The sequence below is a fragment of the Anser brachyrhynchus genome (genome assembly GCF_964034855.1).
Source record: "Anser brachyrhynchus genome assembly, contig: SCAFFOLD_321, whole genome shotgun sequence".
Taxonomy (NCBI): Eukaryota; Metazoa; Chordata; class Aves; order Anseriformes; family Anatidae; genus Anser; species Anser brachyrhynchus.
This window is the reverse complement of record NW_027663727.1, coordinates 89,373-107,447: the sequence shown is the minus strand read 5'-3', so window position 1 is coordinate 107,447 and position 18,075 is coordinate 89,373. Positions and strand designations below refer to the sequence as shown.

The following is an 18,075-nucleotide window of genomic DNA, read 5'->3' as shown; positions in this document are numbered from 1 at the left end:
GTCCCCGTTAGCCCTTGTGGGGTCCCCGTTCCCTCCAAACCCTCCCCTGGCTGGCAGCACGGCCGTGGCCGTCAGTAGGTTCCAGAGTTAACAGGGGGGTATTCACATATTAAGGAGGGCATGGATGGGGTTTGGACCCCATAAACCCCCTGTGGGAACCCCATTATCTTCTGTGGGGTCCCTGTTACCCTTTATGGGGACCCCGTAACCCCAAACCCTCTCCTGGGTGGCGGCACAACCCCAGCCATCACTAGGTTCCAGAGTTAACACGGATGTTTTCACATATTTGGGGCTGCAGCGAGGGTGTTGGGACCCCATAAACCCCTCATGGGGACCCCGTTATCCTTTGTGGGGTCCCCGTTACCCTTTATGGGGACCCCCTAACCCCAAACCCTCTCCTGGCTGCCGGCACAACCCCAGCCATCACTCGGTTCCAGAGTTAACGCGGGGGTTTTCACGTATTTGGGGCTGCAGCGAAGGTGTCTGGACCCCATAAACCCCTCATGGGGACCCCGTTAGCCTCTGTGGGGTCCCCGTTACCCTTTATGGGGACCCCAAACCCCCTCCTGGCCCCGGCCCTCAGTAGGCTCCAGAGTTAACGCGAGACGGAAGGGCGCCAAACCCCAATTAACGCTCGGCGACGGGCTCGGCTCTTTTCCAACAGTTTATTACTAATGTACAAAATATACAAAAGGGGGGGGCGGGCGCTGCCCCCCCCGGCCAAGTTTTCACAGAAAACAGCATCCGGCGCGGCCTCCCCCACCCCCACCCCCCCCCCCTCCAAAAAAAAACCCCAAAATATTCCTTTTTCCCCCCAAAAAAAAGAATAAACATGAGAGCGGCGCAGCCCCGGGCGGCGGCGTGTGTCGCACGTGTGTCTGGGACCCCAGGCGCAAGGAGAGGAGAAGGGGGGAGGGGGGGGGTAAAAAGGGGGGGCAAAGAAAGGTGGGGGGGGGGATTTGGGGGTGCCGGGGAGGGGGGCACCCCCAAAAGTGGGAGGAGGGGGGGGGATTTGCCCCCAGCAGGGGCAGGTTTGTGCCCTGGGGGGGGTGTTTGCGCCCTGCTGGGGGGGGTATTTGCCCCTCTGGGGGGGTATTTGCCACTGCTGGGGGCTATTTGCCCCTCCTGGGGGGGGGTATTTGCCCCTCCGGGGGGAGGGTATTTTCAATGCTGGGGGGGATTTGGCCCCACTGGGGGGAGTATTTTGATGCTGCTGGGGGGTATTTGCCCCCGCTGGGAGGTATTTGCCCCCGTGGGGGGGTGTTTTCACTGCTGGGGGGGTATTAGTGCAGTACTGGGGGGTATTTGCCCCCCCCCGTGGTTATTTGCCCCCGGGGAGTGGGGTAATTGATGTCCCGGGGCAGTTTCTTGCCCCCCCCCCCCCCCAAGGGGGGAGTTCTGCCTGGAGATGGATCCGATTTACCCCCAAGGGGGGGGCATTCTGGCCCCCGAGCTGGGATCTTTTTGCCCCCGGGGGGGTTATTTACACCCCGGCAGCGGGGGTTTTGCCCCCTCAGGGGTATTTACACCCCGCGGGGGGGGGATTTGGGCCCTGGAGTAGAAGAGTTTTGCCCCAGGAGGGGGAAAAAACACCCGGGCAGGGGGCATTTACACCCCTGACAAGGGTAATTACACCCCAGCAGCAGCATTTGCACCCGGGGGGGGGTATTTGTGCACTGGGGGGGGTAAATTTGCCCTGGCCGGGGTAGTTACCCCCTTGTGGGGAGGGGGGGAAAGGGATTTACCCCCCCCCAGAGGGGTATTAGCACCCAGGGGAGGGGTATTTACCCCTACAAGGGGGTATTAGTGCCTGGCAGGGGGGGTATTTTTGCCCGGGGGGGGTATTTTGTTACCCCCCGGTAGGGGGATGTGCGCCTGAGAGCCTGGGGGGGGGGGGCAATTACCCCCTGCCAGGGGTATTTAGTCCCTGTGGGGGGGCATGTGCAGTCCATGGGGGGCAGTTACACCCCGCGGGGGGGCAGTTACGCCCTGCAGGGGGCAGTTACGTTGTGCGGGGGGGGTAGTTACGCCCTGCAGGGGGTAGTTACACCCTGGGAGGTTTATTTATGCCCTACAGGGGGGTATTTATGCCCTGGGGGGGTTATTTATGCTCTGTAGGGGGGTATTTATGCCCTGGGGGGGGTATTTAAGCCCTACAGGGGGGCATTTCTGCCCTGGAGGGGGCTATTAATGCCCTGTAGGGGGTTCTTTGTGCCCTGCAGGGGTATTTACGCCCTGCTGGGGGGGGGGTATTTATGCCCTGGTGGGGGTATTTATGCCCTGGAGGGAGTATTTGTGCCCTGGAGGGGGGTAGTTAAGCACTGCAGGGGGGTATTAACACCCTGCAGGGGGTATTTATGCCCTGGGGGGGGTATTAACACCCTGCAGGGGGTATTTATGCCCTGGGGGGGTATTAACACCCTGCAAGGGGGTATTTACGCCCCACAGGGGGGTATTTATTCCCTGCTGGGGTACTTATGCCCTGGAGGGGGGGGTATTTACGCCCCGCAGGGGTTACTTGCGCCCTGATTTTGGGGTGAAATTAAGGGGGGGGGGGGGGGGAGGTGGGATTCGGTGCCGGGGCGTCATGGAGGCCTCACAGAAGCCATAAAAGTGGCGGCTGCAGCGCGAGTCCGAGAGGAGGAGGAGGAGGAAGAGGAGGAGGAAGAGGAGGAGGAGGAGGAGCGAGGGCGGCGCGGGAGGAAGGGCGGCGGCGGGCGCTACGGCAGCGGCGGCCCGTTGACGCCGGGGTGGTAGAAGGCACAGTTGTTCTCGTACCTGCAGCTGCCCTTCAGCATGAAGTGGCGACACACGGCGCGGCTCGACATGTCTGCGTGAGAGAAAACGGGGGGGGGGGGGGCGCGTCAGGCGCCGGCGCCCCCCCGGCGGCCCCCCGGCGGCGGCGGCGGCCCTGGGGGAGGACGAGGACGAGGAGGAGGAGGAGGAGGAGGAGGAGGAGGAGGAGGAAGAAGGGGGGTGGGGGGGGGGACGCACACACGGGGTGGGCTCCGGCTTTCGGCCCTGCGCTGGCGTTGGGGGGGAATGGGGGGGGCCGTGGGGCGGCGCAATGGGGCCCCACGGTGCCCCTCGGTTCCCCGGGTTTTGCCCCAAAAAGGCCTTCGAGGGGGGCAGGGGAAGCGGCTGCGGGGTGGGGTTGGAGCCGGGGGGGGCGCCCCCCAAAAGGGTCCTGGCCCTGCCCTGACTCCTGCTGCCTCCGCCGGGGGCCGCTTGGGGGGCAGCCCCACGGCGCCCCCGCTCCCTGCCCCGTAGCCTGGCAGCGGGGCTGGCCCCTCCTCGTGGCCTGCTGGGGGCTGCGGGCGGTGGAACTATAATTCCCAGCACGCCTTGCAGCGGCTGGTGCTCCCAGCGTGCCTTGCGGCCCCGTCCCTGAAGTGCTGGGTGCAGGACTACAACTCCCAGCATCCCCCACTGCCTCCTCTACAGCCGCTGGGGTCAGGACTACAACTCCCAGCATCCCCCACTGCCTCCTCTAGAGCTGCTGGGGGCAGAACTACAACTCCCAGCATCCCCCACTGCCTCCTCTAGAGCTGCTGGGGGCAGAACTACAACTCCCAGCATGCCCTGCTGCCCTCCCAGAGCCACAGGAGAGCAGAACTACAACTCCCAGCATGCCTTGCAGCCTCTTCTAGACCAGCTGGGGGCGGGACTACAGCTCCCAGCGTGCCCTGCTGCCACGATAGAGCCAAGTTAAGCTTAAGCAGGCCACGCTGCCCCTTCTAGAAGTGACTTGGAATGGGACTACAACTCCCAGCATGCCTTGCTGCCTCTTCTAGAGCAGCTGGCAGTAGGACTACAACTCCCAGCATGCCCTGCTGCCTGTCCTAGATCCCCTGAGGGCAGGACTACAGCTCCCAGCATGCCTTGCTGCCATGCTAGAGCCCCCAGCCGGCGCCCCTGCTGGCCTACAACTCCCAGCATGCCTCACTGCCCTCCCAAGTGTTGGCCTACAACTCCCAGCAGGCCTCAGGGCCAACCCTACGCCCACCAGGAGGCACCGCAGGACTCCCAGCATGCCCTGCTGCCTGCCCTGGGGCTGCTGAGTGTGGGACTACAACTCCCAGCATACCTTGCTGCCATGTTAGAGGCCTTGGCAAGCTTCACAAGGCCTCCCCAGCCCTCCTCGTGCTGGCCTACAGCTCCCAGCATTCCCCACTGCCTTTTCTGGAGCCAGCTTGAAGCTGGACTACACCTCCCAGCATGCCCTGCTGCTTCTGGAGCCGTCTTGATGCTGGACTACGGCTCCCAGCATGCCCTGCGGCCTGATCTGGAGCCGCCTCAGTGCTGGACTACAACTCCCAGCACACCCCGGAACCCGTGGGGGCAGGACTCCACTTCCCAGCATGCCTTGCTGCCTGTTCTGGAGGCCGCTAGGTGCCAGACTACAACTCCCAGCATGCCTTGCTCCTTCTCCTAGAGCCACCAGGACTCAGGACTACAACTCCCAGCCTGCCCCACTGCCTCTTCTAGAGGCCTTTAGGTGGACTACACCTCCCAGCATGCTTCACGGCCTGGTCTAGAACCACCAGGTGCAGGACTACACCTCCCAGCATGCCCTGCTGCCTCTTCTGGAGGCCTCTAGATGGACTACACCTCCCAGCATGCCTCACGGCCTGCTCTAGAGCCACCGGGGCCGGGACTACACCTCCCAGCATGCCCTCCAGGCGCAGGACTACAACTCCCAGCCTGCCCCGCTGCCCCTCCGGCTCCCTGCCCGCCCTGCAGCCGCCGCCAGGGCCCGGGGGGGGCCCCTGGAGCCCCTTGGGGGGGCCCCAAAACACCTTGGGGGGCCCGAAAACCCCTTGGGGGGGGGCCTAAAACCCCTTAGGGGGGCCTCAAAGCCCCGGGGGGGGCCCTAAAACCCCTTGGGGGGGCCCTAGAGCCCCATGGGGGGCCGGCGCCAGTCGGGGCCGCGCCCCCAGGGCCCGGGGGGCTCGAGGGGCTGCAGCGGGTGGGGGGGTTCCCCGGCGGGCCCGTGGCCGCCCCCCCGCCAGCGGGGCAGGAAGGGCGGGGGGGGGCGGCGGCGGGGGGCGGCGAGGGAGCCCCCACCGGCCCCTCCCACGCCGGCGGCGGCCCCCCGGGCCCCGGGGGGGGGGGGAGGGCCGCCCCAAAGCCAGGCCCCCCCGCCGCCGCCGCCGCCGCAGCCCCCCCGCGAGGGCGGCGCCGGCGCCCCCCCGCATTTACCTCCTCCGTGGCCTCCGCCGTGGCCCCGGGGGTGCTCGCCGGGGTGGCCCCGCGGGTGCTCGCCGGGGTGGCCTCTGCCGTGCTCGCCGCCGTGGCCGCCGTGGCCCCCGTGGCCGCCGGAAGGGCCCCGGCCGCCGCCGCCGCCACCGGGGGGGCCCCCATTGCGCCCCCCGCCGCCGCCGCGGGCCCGGTAGGGGGCTTCGTTGCCGCCGCCGCGGCCACGGGCCCGGTGGAAGGGGCCACCGCCGCCGCCGCCACCACGCATGGGCCCCCCCCCGCCGCCGCCGTGGGGGCTGCCCCGTAAGCCGCCGCCGCCGTCAGGGGGGTCCCAGAAGTCGCCGCCGCCGCCGCGCTGCTGCTGCGGGGGGGGCGGCCCCAAAAGGCGGGGGCCGCCCGGGAGCGGGGGCAGGCCGGGGCCCCCGCCGCCGTGAGGTCCTGAAAGAAAAAAGGCAGGGGGGGGAAAAGGGGTTAGTGGGGGGGTTTGGGGTGTTAAAGGGGGCATTTGGGGGGCCTAAAGGGGGGTTTAGGGTCGGGGAGGGGGGATTTGGGGTGCGAAAAAGGGTGTTTGGGGGTCCTAAAGGGGCTTTTGGGGTTCGAAAAAGGGTATTTGGGGGTCCTAAGGGGGCTTTTGGGTCCCAAAGGGGGGATTTGGGTCCCGAAAAAGGCTGTTTGGGGGTCCTAAAGGGGCTTTTGGGGTCCGAAAAAGGGTATTTGGGGGTCCTAAAGGGGCTTTTGGGTCCCAAACGGGGCATTTGGGGGTCCTGAAGGGGCTTTTGGGATCCAAACAGGGGCATTTGGGGTCCGAAAAAGGCTGTTTGGGGGTCCTAAAGGGGCTTTTGGGTCCTAAAGGGGGCATTTGGGGTCCAAAAAAGGCTGTTTGGGGGTCCTAAAGGGGCTTTTGGGTCCCAAACGGGGCATTTGGGGTCCGAAAAAGGGTGTTAGGGGGGTCCTAAAGGGCTTTTGGGTCCAAAAGGGGGCATATGGTGTCTGAAAAAGCGTGTTTGGGGGTCCTAAAGAGGTTTTTGGGTCCCAAAAGAGGGATTTGGGGTCCAAAAAAGGGTGTTTGGGGGTCCTAAAGGGGCTTTGGGGGTCCGAGAAAGGGTATTTGGGGGTCCTAAAGGGGCTTTTGGGTCCCAAAGGGGGCATTTGGGGTCCGAAACACGGTGTTTGGGGGTCCTAAAGGGGCTTTTGGGTCCCAAACGGGGCATTTGGGGTCCAAAAAACGGTGTTTGGGGGTCCTAAAGGGGGATTTAGGGTCAGGGAGAGGGGATTTGGGGTCCAAAAAAGGGTGTTTGGGGGTCCTAAAGGGGCTTTTGGGTCCCAAAGAGGGCATTTGGGGTCAGAAAAAGGGTGTTTGGGGGTCCTAAGGGGGCATTTGGGGTCCAAAAAAGGGTGTTTGGGGGTCCTAAAGGGGCTTTTGGGTCCCAAAGGGGGCATTTGGGGTCCGAAAAAGGGTGTTTGGGGGTCCTAAAGGGGCTTTTGGGTCCCAAAGGGGGCATTTGGGGTCAGAAAAAGGGTGTTTGGGGGTCCTAAGGGGGCATTTGGGGTCAGAAAAAGGGTGTTTGGGGGTCCCCAAGGGGCTTTTGGGTCCCAAAGGGGGCATTTGGGGTCCGAAAAAGGGTGTTTGGGGGTCCTAAAGGGGCTTTTGGGTCCCAAACGGGGCATATTTGGGGGTCCTAAAGGGGGCATTTGGGGTCCAAAAAAGGCTGTTTGGGGGTCCTAAAGGGGCTTTTGGGTCCCAAACGGGGCATTTGGGGTCCGAAAAAGGGTGTTAGGGGGTCCTAAAGGGGCTTTTGGGTCCCAAAGGGGGCATATGGTGTCTGAAAAAGGGTGTTTGGGGGTCCTAAAGGGGCTTTTGGGGTCCGAAAAAGGCTGTTTGGGGGTCCTAAATGGGCTTTTGGGTCCCAAACGGGGGGATTTGGGGTCTGAAAAAGGGTGTTTTGCGGTCCTAAAGGGGCTTTTGGGTCCCAAAGGGGGCATTTGGGGGTCCTAAAGGGGCTTCTGGGTCCCAAAGGGGGCATTTGGGGTCCGAAAAAGGGTGTTTGGGGATCCTAAAGGGGCTTTTGGGTCCCAAAGGGGGGATTTGGGGTCCTCAAGGGGGGTTATTCTGGTCCTAAAGGGAGGGTATTTGGGTCCTAATGGGAAGTTTTGGAGTCCTACAGCAGGGGTTTTTGGTCCTAAAGCTGAGGTTGCGTGGTCCTAAAAAGGGATTTGGCATGGCGGAGGGGGCGTTGGGGGCCTAAAGGGGGTGGACCTAAAGGGGGATTTGGAAGTCCTAAAGGGGGATTTGGCATCGGGGAAAAGGATCGGGATCCTAAAGGGGGCTTTGAGGGTCCTAAATGGGGGATTTGGGGACCTAAAGGGGGATATTCGGGTCCTAAAGGGAGGATTTGGAGGTCCAAAAGGGGAATATTCAGGATTAGGGAGGGGGATTTGGGGTCCTAAAGGGGGTTTTGGGGGTCCTACAGCAGAGGCTGTGTGGTCCTAAAGGGGGATTTAAGGTCTAAAACGGGGATTTGGGGTCCTAAAGCAGGTTCTGGGGACCTAAAGGGGGTTTTGGGATCCTAAAGAGGGTATTTGGGGGTCCTAAAAGGGAGTATTCGGGTCCTAAAGGGGTGATTTGGGGGACCTGAAGGGGGTATTCAGGTCCTAGAGCAGGGGTTTGGGGTCCTGAAGGCGAGTTTTGGGTCCTAAAATGGGGGTTTGGCAGCAGGAAGGGGGGTTTCGGGTCCTAAAGGGAGGTTTTGGGGTCCTCAAGGGAGTATTCGGGGTCCTAAAGAGGGGTATTCAGGTCCTAAGGGGTGTTTTTGGGGTCCTAAGGGGAGGTATTTGGGTCCTAAAGGATGTTTTAGGGACCTGAAGGGGGGTATTCAGGTCCTAAAGAGGGATTTGGGGGCGGGAAGGAGAGATTTGGGGACCTAAAGGGGGTTTTGGGGTCCTAAAGGGGGGTATTCAGGTCCTGAAGGGGGTTTTGGGGTCCTAAATGGGGATTGGGGGTCCTAAATGGGGGGTTCTGCAGTCCCAAAGGGGGGTATTCAAGGTCTTAAAGGGGATATTCGGGATTGGGGAGGGGGATTTGGGGTCCTAAAGGGAGGTTTTCGGGTCCTAAAAGGGGTATTTGGGGACCTAAAGGGGGTATTTGGGGACCTAAAGAGGGTATTTGGGGTCCTAAAGAGGCGATTTGAGGTCTAAAAGGCGTATTTGGAGGACCTAAAGGAGGTTTTGGGGTCTTAAAGGGGACATTTGGGGGTCCTAAAGGGGGGATTCATGATTGGAGTGGGGGATTTGGGGTCCTAAAGAGGGTTTTTGTGATTGGGGAGTGGGATTTTGGGTCCTAAAGGGGTATTTGGGGGTCCTAAAGGGGGATTTTGGGATTGGGGAGCGGGATTTTGGGTCCTAAAGGGGGATTTGGGGTTCCTAAAGGGGTTCAGGGAGGGGTTCTGGGGGTCCTAAAGGGGGATTTGGGGATTGGGGAGGGGGATTTGGGGTCAGGCCCGCCCCTCGGAGCGCCCCTTACCTGGCATGGGGCCCGGGCCCCCCGGCGGGAAGTGCTGCATGGCTTTGGGGCCGGGCGCGAAGCCGTTGGCCATGGGGCCGGGACCCAGCAATCCGTGGGGCACTGCGGGGAGGGGGGGGGAGATTAGTGAGGAGGGGGCGATGCCACCCCAAAAGAGGGGTTTTGGGGTCCCTAACAGCACCCGGAGCTTGTCCCCTATAAAAGGGGACCCCAAAACCCCACAGTGTTACCCCAAAAAAGGGGTTTTGGGGTCCCTAACAGAGTTCTGAGCTTGTCCCCTATAAAAGGCGACCCCAAAACCCCCCAGTGTCACCCCAAAAGTAGGGTTTTGAGGTCCCTAACAGGGTCCGGAGCTTGTCCCCTATAAAAGGGGACCCCAAAAACCCCCTGGTGTCACCCCAGAAGAAGGGTTTTGGGGTCCCTAACAGGGTCCTGAGTTTGCCCCCTATAAAAGGGGACCCCAAAACCCTACGGTACCACCCCAAAAGTGGGTTTTTGGGTCCCTAACAGGACCCGGAGCTTGTCCCCTATAAGAGGGGACCCCAAAACCCCACAGTGCCACCCCAAAAGAGGGGTTTGGGGGTCCCTAACAGCACCCGGAGCTTGTCCCCTACAAAAGGGGACCCCAAAACCCTACGGTACCACCCCAAAAGTGGGGTTATGGGGTCCCTAACAGCACCCAGAGGTTGTCCCCTATAAAAGGGGACCCCAAAACCCCACAGTGCCACCCCAAAAGACGGGCTTGGGGTCCCTAACAGGGTCCTGAGCTTGTCCCCTATAAAAGGGGACCACAAAACCCCACAGTGTTACCCCAAAAGAGGGGTTATGGGGGCCCCAACAGGGTCCTGTGACCTTGTCCCCTATAAAAGGGGACCCCAAAACCCTATGGTGTCACCCCAAAAAAGGGGGTTTGAGGTCCCCAGTAGGGCCCGGAGCTTGTCCCCTATAAAAGGGGACCCCAAAACCCTCCGGTGTCACCCCAAAAGTGGGGTTTTGGGGTCCCCAGCAGGGTCCTGAGCTTGTCCCCAAAACGAGGGGACCCCAAAACCCCCCGGTGTCACCCCCCAGGCATCCTGTCAGCGGGGTCCCCAAGCTTTGGGGTGCCCCATGCCCCCCCCCTTGTCACCCTACATCCCCCTCGTATCACCCCAAAGCCCCCCCCCCCCCCCCCCCGTCACCCCACATCCCCCCCCGTGCCACCCCCGTCCCCAAACCAAGGTGACAGCCGCGTCACCCCCAGGCAAGGGGCGAAGACCCCAAAGGGTGTCCCCAAAAGGCCAGGGGGACCCCAAAGTGTCCCCAAAAGGCCATGGGGACCCCGCTGTCCCCCCCGTGTCCCCCCCCCCGGCACAGGGACGGGTCCCTGGCGGTGTCCCCGATGTCACCGCAGGGGACAGGACCCGGAGGGGGTCCCCGAGTTGTGGGGACCCCAATAACCCGTCCCGTCACCCCAAAAAGCAGCCTCAGAGCCCCCCCAAAGTGCCACGGGGTTTGTCACTTGTCCCCAAACCCCCGCAGCCCCCCCCCTCCCCCCCCCGTGTCACCCCCGGGATGTCCCCAAAGCAAGGGGAAGGTGGCACGTCCCCGAAAGGGAGGGGACCCCGAATGTCACCCCTGGGGACCCCAAATGTCACCCTAAAGCATAGGACATCACCTGGGGGGTGTCCCCAAGGCCAGGGGACCCCAAATGTCACCCCCAGGGACCCCAAATGTCACCTGGAGGCTGTCCCCAAGGCCAGAGGACCCCAAATGTCACCCCTGGGGACCCCAAATGTCACCTCGAGGTGCAGGATGGCACCTGGAGGGTGTCCCCAGGGCCAGGGGACCCCAAATATCACCCCCAGGGACCCCAAATGTCACCCTAAGGCACAGGACATCACCTGGAGGGTGTCCCCAAGCAGAGGGGATCCCAAATGTCACCCCCAGGGACCCCAAAAGTCACCCCCAGGGACCCCAAATGTCACCCCAAGGCAGAGGACATCACCTGGGGGGTGTCCCCAGGGCCAGGGGACCCCAAATGTCGCCCCCAGGGACCCCAAATGTCACCCCAAGGCAGAGGACATCACCTGGGGGGTGTCCCCAGGGCCAGGGGACCCCAAACGTCACCCCCGGGGACCCCAAATGTCGCCCCCAGGCACCCCAAATGTCACCCCAAGGCACAGGACATCACCTGGAGGGTGTCCCCAAGCAGAGGGGACCCCAAAACCACCCGAGGGACAACAACACGGGGGCCCAAACCTCGGGGACACCCCAACCTCCGCGACAGGGTCCCTAAAAGCGCCCCCAAACCCCACAGGACCCCCCCGGTGTCGCTCGGAGGCGGCGCCCCCCTCCCCAAGCCCACGTGGGCCGAGAACCGGCCCCAAAACCACCCCCGGAGCCCCCTTTTTCGGGGGGGTGGCGATTTGGAGGCAAACTGGGGGTGGGGGGGCAGGGCCCCGACCCTATAAATGACCCCAAAAGAACGGGGGGGTGCAGGGGAGGGGGGACGCCCACCTCCGGAGGGTCCCGGCGGCTGCCCCTGCAGGTTCCCGAGGAGGTGTTTGATTTTCTCCGAGTAATCCGGCTGCTTCAGCAGCTCCTCCGCCTTGTGGTTGTTAGGGCCGCCCTACGGGATCGAAAACAAATTGGGGGGGGGGGGGGGGAAATAAATAAATCGTCACGGGGAACGGCCCTAAAACCCCCCCCCCCAAAACCCCAAACCGCCCCCCCCCGCCCCCTTCCAACGCCGCCGCCGCCGCCCCCTCCCCCTTTTTTTCTCTAGGGTTTTTTTTTTGGTTTTGGGGTGCGTCCCCCCCCCCTTTTTCTGTTGTTTTTTTATTTTTTGGGGTGCGCCCCCCCCCCCCCAATCATTCCCCGCCCCCTCCCCGCGCCGTTTACCATGATGGAGGTGAGGATCTCCTGCATGTTGATGGGGGCGGCGGGCGCCGGGCCCTGCGGGGTCTTGCCCGCCCCCACGCTCCCCATCAGGTTGGCCAGCACCGGGGGGAGCTTGGAACCCCCCCCGGGGGCCTCCGGGACCGGCGAGGAGGAGGAGGAGGAGGAGGAGGCGCAGCCGCCGCCGGGCTCGGGTCCTCCGTCGGGGTAGGGGCCCTCCTCGGCGGAGCAGTCCTGGGGAGGGCAGAGATCGGGGCGGGGGGGGGCGGGTTTTAGGGGGTTTCGGGGGGGTTTTAGGGGATATTTTTTTTTTTTAGGGGATTTGGGTTTTTTTTTTAGGGCATTTGGGGGGTTTTTAGGGCATTTAGGAGATTTTTAGGGGATTTGGGTTTCTTTTTTAGGGGATTTGGTTTTTTTTTTTTTTAGGGGATTTGGGGTTTTTAAGGGCATTTGTTTTTGGTTTTTTTTTTAAGGGGATTTGGGGGGGGGTTTAGGGGATTTGGGGGGGGGGTTTGGGGTTTTTTTTCGGGGGGTCCCTGCTGTGGCGGCGCGGCGGGGAGCGGCGCGGCTCGGCAGCTCACCTCGTCCAGCGGGATCAGCTTGGGGGGGCAGCGGCTCGTAGGGCTCCAGGTCGGGTTCGTGGGGGCTGTCCGGGACCCTATAAAAGGGGGAAAAAGGCTCGTCAGCCCTCGGTCGATCCCCTCAGTGGATTCCAACCGCCCCCAGGGGATCCCAACCCCCCCCAGGGGATCCTCACCACCCCGAAGGGGACCCCAACCACCCTCAAGGGATCCCAACCACCCCCCAGAGGATCCCAGCCACCCCCCCCCGGCGTGTTCCCGATCCCCGCCCGCCGGCCCAAGATCCCAAAGGATTTCCCTAAAGGATCCCCCAGGATCCCAGGAGAGTCGAGGCCCTGCCATCGGCCTCCCCCCCAGATTTAGGATCCCTTGGGATCCGCAGGGATCCGGTTGCCCGAAGCCCCCCTCCGTGGTTCTACGTCCCCACTGGGAGATTTGGGCCCCAGAATCTGGTTCGGGATTCCCCCCCCCACCCCCATGGGATCACGGCCTCCGGATCCTCGCAGATCCCAAGGGATCCCAGCTCTGGATCCCCAGCGACCCCACAAGATTCAGGCCCCATCACTCTGCCTCCCCCCACCCCCTTCAGATCCCCCAAGCTCTGGGATCCGCTGACTCCACACCCTTGGGATCCAGACTCCCTTAAGGGGATCGGGGATCTGCCCAGCCCCCCACCCCCACCCCCACCAGATCCCCAGGGATCCTGAGGATCTGCGCCCCACAACCACCCCCCAAACCCCACAGCAAGGATCCACAGGATCCCGCAGAACCCCTCACAGCAGGGCTCAGGGTGCCCCCAGCCATACAGGGGCCCTACTGCGCAGTGGATCCCAAGGGATCCTGAGGGATCCAGGCCCCAGAGAGTTCCCCCCAGGCTCTGGGTTCCTTAGGGCTGCCATGGGATCTGGCCTCCCCCAGTGGATCCTCCTGCTGGATTTGAGGAACCCCCCGGTGACCCCAAGGGATCGGGGATCCAGGGATCCACTCTACAACCCCCAGCCTCCAGGAACCCTCCAGATCCACCCCAAGCAGCCCTGGGGGGTGAATCCGGCCTCCCCCAGTAGATCCTCCCCCTGGATTTGAGAACCCCCCGGTGATCCCAAGGGATCAGGGATCTACTCCGCAACCCCAACCCAGCCCCCAGGATCCCTCTGGATCCACTCCAAACGGCCCTGGGGGGTGGATCCGGCCTCCCCCAGTGGATCCTCCCCCAGTGGATCTGAGGAACTCCCGGTGGTCCTGAGGGATCAGGGATCCAGGGATCCACTCCACGACCCCCAGCCTACACGATCCCTCCAGATCCACCTCAAACAGCCCTGGGGGGTGGATCTGCCCCCCCCCCCCCAGTGGATCCTCCCCCAGTGATCCCGAGGAATCGGGGATCCAGGGATCCACTCCACAGCCCCCACCCTCCAGGATCCCTCCAGATCCACCCCAAACAGCCCTTGGGGGGTGGATCCACCCTCCCCCCCCAGTGGATTTGAGGAACCCCCGGTGATCCCGAGGGATTGGGGATCCAGGGATCCACTCCACAGCCCCCACCCTCCAGGATCCCTCCAGATCTACCCCAAACGGCCCTGGGGGGTGGATCCGGCCTCCCCCAGTGGATTTGAGGAACTCCCGGTAATCCCAAGGGATCAGGGATCCACTCCACAACCCCCAGCCCCCAGGATCCCTCTGGATCCACCTCAAACAGCCCTGGGGGGTGGATCCGGTATCCCCCAGTGGATCCGGCCTCCCCCAGTGGATCCTCCCCCAGTGGACTTGAGGAACCCCCGATGATCCCGAGGGATCGGGGATCCAGGGATCCACTCCACAACCCAGAGCCCCCAGGATCCCTCTGGATCCACCTCAAACAGCCCTGGGGGGTGGATCCGGTATCCCCCAGTGGATCCTCCCCCAGTGGACTTGAGGAACCCCCGATGATCCCGAGGGATTGGGGATCCAGGGATCCACTCCACAACCCAGAGCCCCCAGGATCCCTCTGGATCCACCTCAAACAGCCCTGGGGGGTGGATCCGGCCTTCCCCAGTGGATCCTCCCCCACTGGATCCTCCACCTGGATTCGAGGAACCCCCGGTGATCCCGAGGGATCGGGGATCCAGGGATCCACTCCACAACCCCCAGCCTCCGGGATCCCTCCGGATCCGCCCCAAACCCCTCCAGGGAGTGGCGAATCCGTCCCGAAACGACCCCGGGATCCTCCGGGAAGGGGGCGAGAAGAGGGATCGAGGGGGGGGGGGGATCTGCTCACCGATCCTTGGAGAGGAAGATCTCCTGCAGGATCCCCTTCTCCCCGCTCGGTCCTGGGTGAAGCGCTCGCGGCTGCCGCTGCCCGGCACGACGAGGGGCGCGGGGAGCTCGAGGAGCTTGGGGTAGACCCAGGGCACCTTCTCCTCCATGGCGTCGTGGCTGAGGCGGCGCGCCGTCTCGAAGGCCTCGCGGTCCTTCAGCATCTCCCGCTTGGCCGCCTCGCCGAAGTCCTTGATCTTGTTGACGTTGACTGCAGGGCGGGAACGGGGGTCAGCGGCGCGGGGATTAACGGGGTCAGGGCCGCGGGGACAGCGGGGTGAGGGACGCGGGGGCAACGGGGTGAGGGACGCGGGGACAGCAGGGAAAGGGACGTGGGGGCAGCGGGGTGAGGGGCACAGGGATAACGGGGTAAGGGACGCAGGGGCAACGGGGACAATGGGGTTAGGGGCACGGGGACAGCAGGGAAAGGGACGTGGGGACAGCAGGGTGAGAGACGCGGGGCAAGGAGGAAAGGGACACGGGGACAATGGGGTCAGGGACACGAGGGCAACGGGGTCAGGGATGTGGGGACAGTGAGGAAAGGGACATGGGGGCAGCAGGGTCAGGGGCACAGGGACAGCAGGAAAAGTGACACGGGGACAATGGGGTTAGGGACACAGGGACAGCGAGGAAAGGGATGCGTGGACAGCGAGGAAAGGGACATGGGGACAATGGGGTGAGGGGCACAGGGACAGTGGGGACAGGGGCACGGGGACAGCAAAGAAAAGGGACATGGGGACAATGGGGTCAGGGACGTGGGGACAGTGAGGAAAGGGATGCAGGGGCAACGGGGTCAGGGGCACGGGGACAGTGAGGAAAGGGACACGGGGACAAAGAGGAAAGGGAGAAGGGGACAATGGGGTCGGGGCACAGGGATAACAGGGTCGGGGGGGGGGGGACAGCAGGAGAAGGGACATGGGGCCAACGGGGGTCAGGGGCACGGGGACAGCAACGAAAAGGAACACGGGGACAATGGGGTGAGGGACATGGGGACAGCAGGAAAAGGGACGTGGGGACAGCGGGGTGAGGGACGCGGGCACAAGGAGGAAAGGGAGACAGGGACAATGGGGTTAGGGACACGGGGACAGCAAGGAAAGGGACATGGGGAGAATGGGGTGAGGAACGCGGGGACAGCAGAAAAAGGGACATGGGGACAATAGGGTCAGGGGCATGGGGACAGCAGGAAAAGGGACGTGGGGCCAACAGGGTCAGGGGCATGGGGGATAGCAAAGAAAAGGGACATAGGGACAATGGGGTTAGGGACATGGGATCAGGGACAGGGTGGAAGCGAGGAAAGGGACACGGGGGCAACGGGGTCAGGGCCGCGGGGCCGCACTTTTTGGGGCTCACCTCGCTCGGTCCTCGTCCAGCTCGAAGTAGAAGTACTCCCGCAGCTTGCCCTCGTCCGCCCAGCTCACCGTTTTCTTCTTCCGCCCTTTTTTCGTCAGCTGCGCCCCCTCAGCGGGGCTCTCGGCCGCTTTGGCTTCGCCTCCCGGTTCCGCCGAGCCTTTTGGGGTCAGGGATTGAGCACCGCGGGTCGCCACAGGCCCCGGGAGCCGCTTTCGGGGTCGCGCTCACCTGGATCGAGAGGCTCCGGCACCTCCACCGCCGGCACCGGCGTGCCCGGCCCGCTCCGTCTCCATCGGCTCCGAGGCGGCGGCGGGCTCGGGGGAGGAAGGTTTGGCAGAGCTGCTTTCGGTCGCTCGGCTTCCCCTCGAAAGGACTGGGCTGAAAACGGGGTTGGGGGGGGGGAAAAGGGGATTTTAGGGTTTCGCATCACCCCCGTGAGCCCTTTCAGCTCTCGGCCAGCCCCGAAACCTCCTTACTTTGGCCGCCGTGGGGGACAGCACCTTCTTTTTCTTCTTGATTTTGATCCCGGGGATGGAGCGGAGTTGAGGGCGTCGAGGAAACCGAGCCCCTCCATGGCTAAAAAAAAAAAAAGGGGGGGAAATAAAAGGGTTATCCCAAAAAGATCGGGGCCGCCCCGCCGGCCCCGGCCCCGTTTGCGCGCCCCCCACTCACGCTGCGGGGGATGATTTTCACTTTGATCTCCTTGGTGGCGTTGGGGGTGGTGTTGAGGGGTTTGTATTTCTTCTCGGCGGGGGGGTTGTCGCCGGGGAGGGACGAGGCGCTGCGGGATAAAGGGGTGGAGGTGAGGAACGGCCCCAAAAATGCACCCCAAAGCCCCCCCGGAGGCCGAAAGCCCCCCGGACTCACTTTTGCCTCTTGATGGGCATGGGCTTCAGGTTGTATTTGTCGGCCGCCGAGGAGGAGTTGGCTTTCTTGGAGGGGGCGAGCGAAGGGGTCTCCATCTCCAGCCCTGCGCGGAGCCAGCGTTAGGGGGGGGACGGGGGTCGAGAGCTTCCCATGGCCTCTGAAACCCCTAAAAACTGCATCCCGGCCCCCAAAACCCCTAAAACCTGCATGCCGACCCCCAAAACCTGCATCTCAACCCCCAAAACCTGCATCCCAACCCCCAAAACCCAACAAAACCTCCATCCCCGACCCTGAAAACCCCTAAAACCAGCATCCTGACCCCTAAAACCTGCACCCCCGACCCCTAAAACCCCTAAAACCTGCATCCCCTGACCCCAAAAACCTGCATCTCATAACCCCTAAAACCCCCAAAACCTGCATCCCCCAACCCCTAAACCCCATAAAGCCTGCGTTCCCTGACCCCTAAACCCCCATCCCATTATCCCTAAACCCTCAAAACCCCCATCCCGTTACCCGTAAAACCCCTAGAACCCCCAAAACCCGCACCCCATCACCCCTAAAACCCCCAAAATCTGCATCCCCTGATTCCTAAAATCCCTACCCCATGAACCCTAAACCTCCCCAAACCCCCAAAACCTGCATCCCCTGACCCCTAAACCCCCATCCCATGACCCCTAAACCCGTAAAACGCCCACCCCATGACCCCTATAACCCCCAAAACCCCCACCCCACTACCCCTAAACCCCCCAAACCCCCATCCCATTACTCCTAAACCCCCAAAACCCCCATCCCATTACCCCTAGACCCCCAAAACCCCCATCCCATTACCCCTAGACCCCCAAAACCCCCATCCCATTACCCCTAGACCCCAAAACCCCCATCCCATTACCCCTAGACCCCCAAAACCCCCATCCCATTACCCCAAAACCCCCATCCCATTACCCCAAAACCCCCATCCCATTACCCCAAAACCCCCAAAACCCCCATCCCATTACCCCAAAACCCCCAAAACCCCCATTCCATTACCCCTAAACCCTTAAAACCCCCATCCCATTGCCCCTAAACCCCCGAAACCCCCATCTCATTACCCCTAAACCCCCAAAACCCCCATCCCATTACCCCTAAACCCCCATCCCATTACCCCAAAACCCCCCAAAACCCCCACTCGATGACCCCCAAAACCTCCAAACCCCCCCTAACACCCCCCAAAACCCCAAACCCCACAGCCCCAAACGGGGCGGGGGGGGCCAAACCCTACCGGTGGAGCGGAACTTGGCGTGGCTGGGGGCGGTGGTGCGCAGGGATTTGGGTTTCTCCCTCTTCTTCTCGGGCGCCTCCTCGGCTTTCGCCTCCGATTTGGCCTCCTGGGGTTTCTCCTGGACGGGCGTT

General features: G+C 63.0%; 1 protein-coding gene across 1 annotated transcript; it reads right to left on the bottom strand.

The window, feature by feature from the left end:
- Positions 1 to 653: 653 nt before the first annotated feature.
- PPP1R10 (protein phosphatase 1 regulatory subunit 10) lies at positions 654 to 18,074 on the bottom strand (the record flags this gene model as incomplete). The annotated part of the gene is given in 19 exon segments (XM_080609067.1): positions 654 to 2,830; positions 5,203 to 5,637; positions 8,720 to 8,821; positions 11,216 to 11,327; positions 11,600 to 11,830; positions 12,178 to 12,204; positions 12,206 to 12,254; positions 14,432 to 14,481; positions 14,484 to 14,680; positions 15,820 to 15,829; positions 15,831 to 15,976; positions 16,048 to 16,096; positions 16,098 to 16,172; positions 16,174 to 16,197; positions 16,296 to 16,351; positions 16,354 to 16,395; positions 16,488 to 16,600; positions 16,687 to 16,789; positions 17,945 to 18,074. Coding segments are annotated over 19 exon segments (2,061 nt in total), but the record flags the coding sequence as incomplete, so codon positions are not given.
- Between the last annotated feature and the right edge of the window lies 1 nt (position 18,075).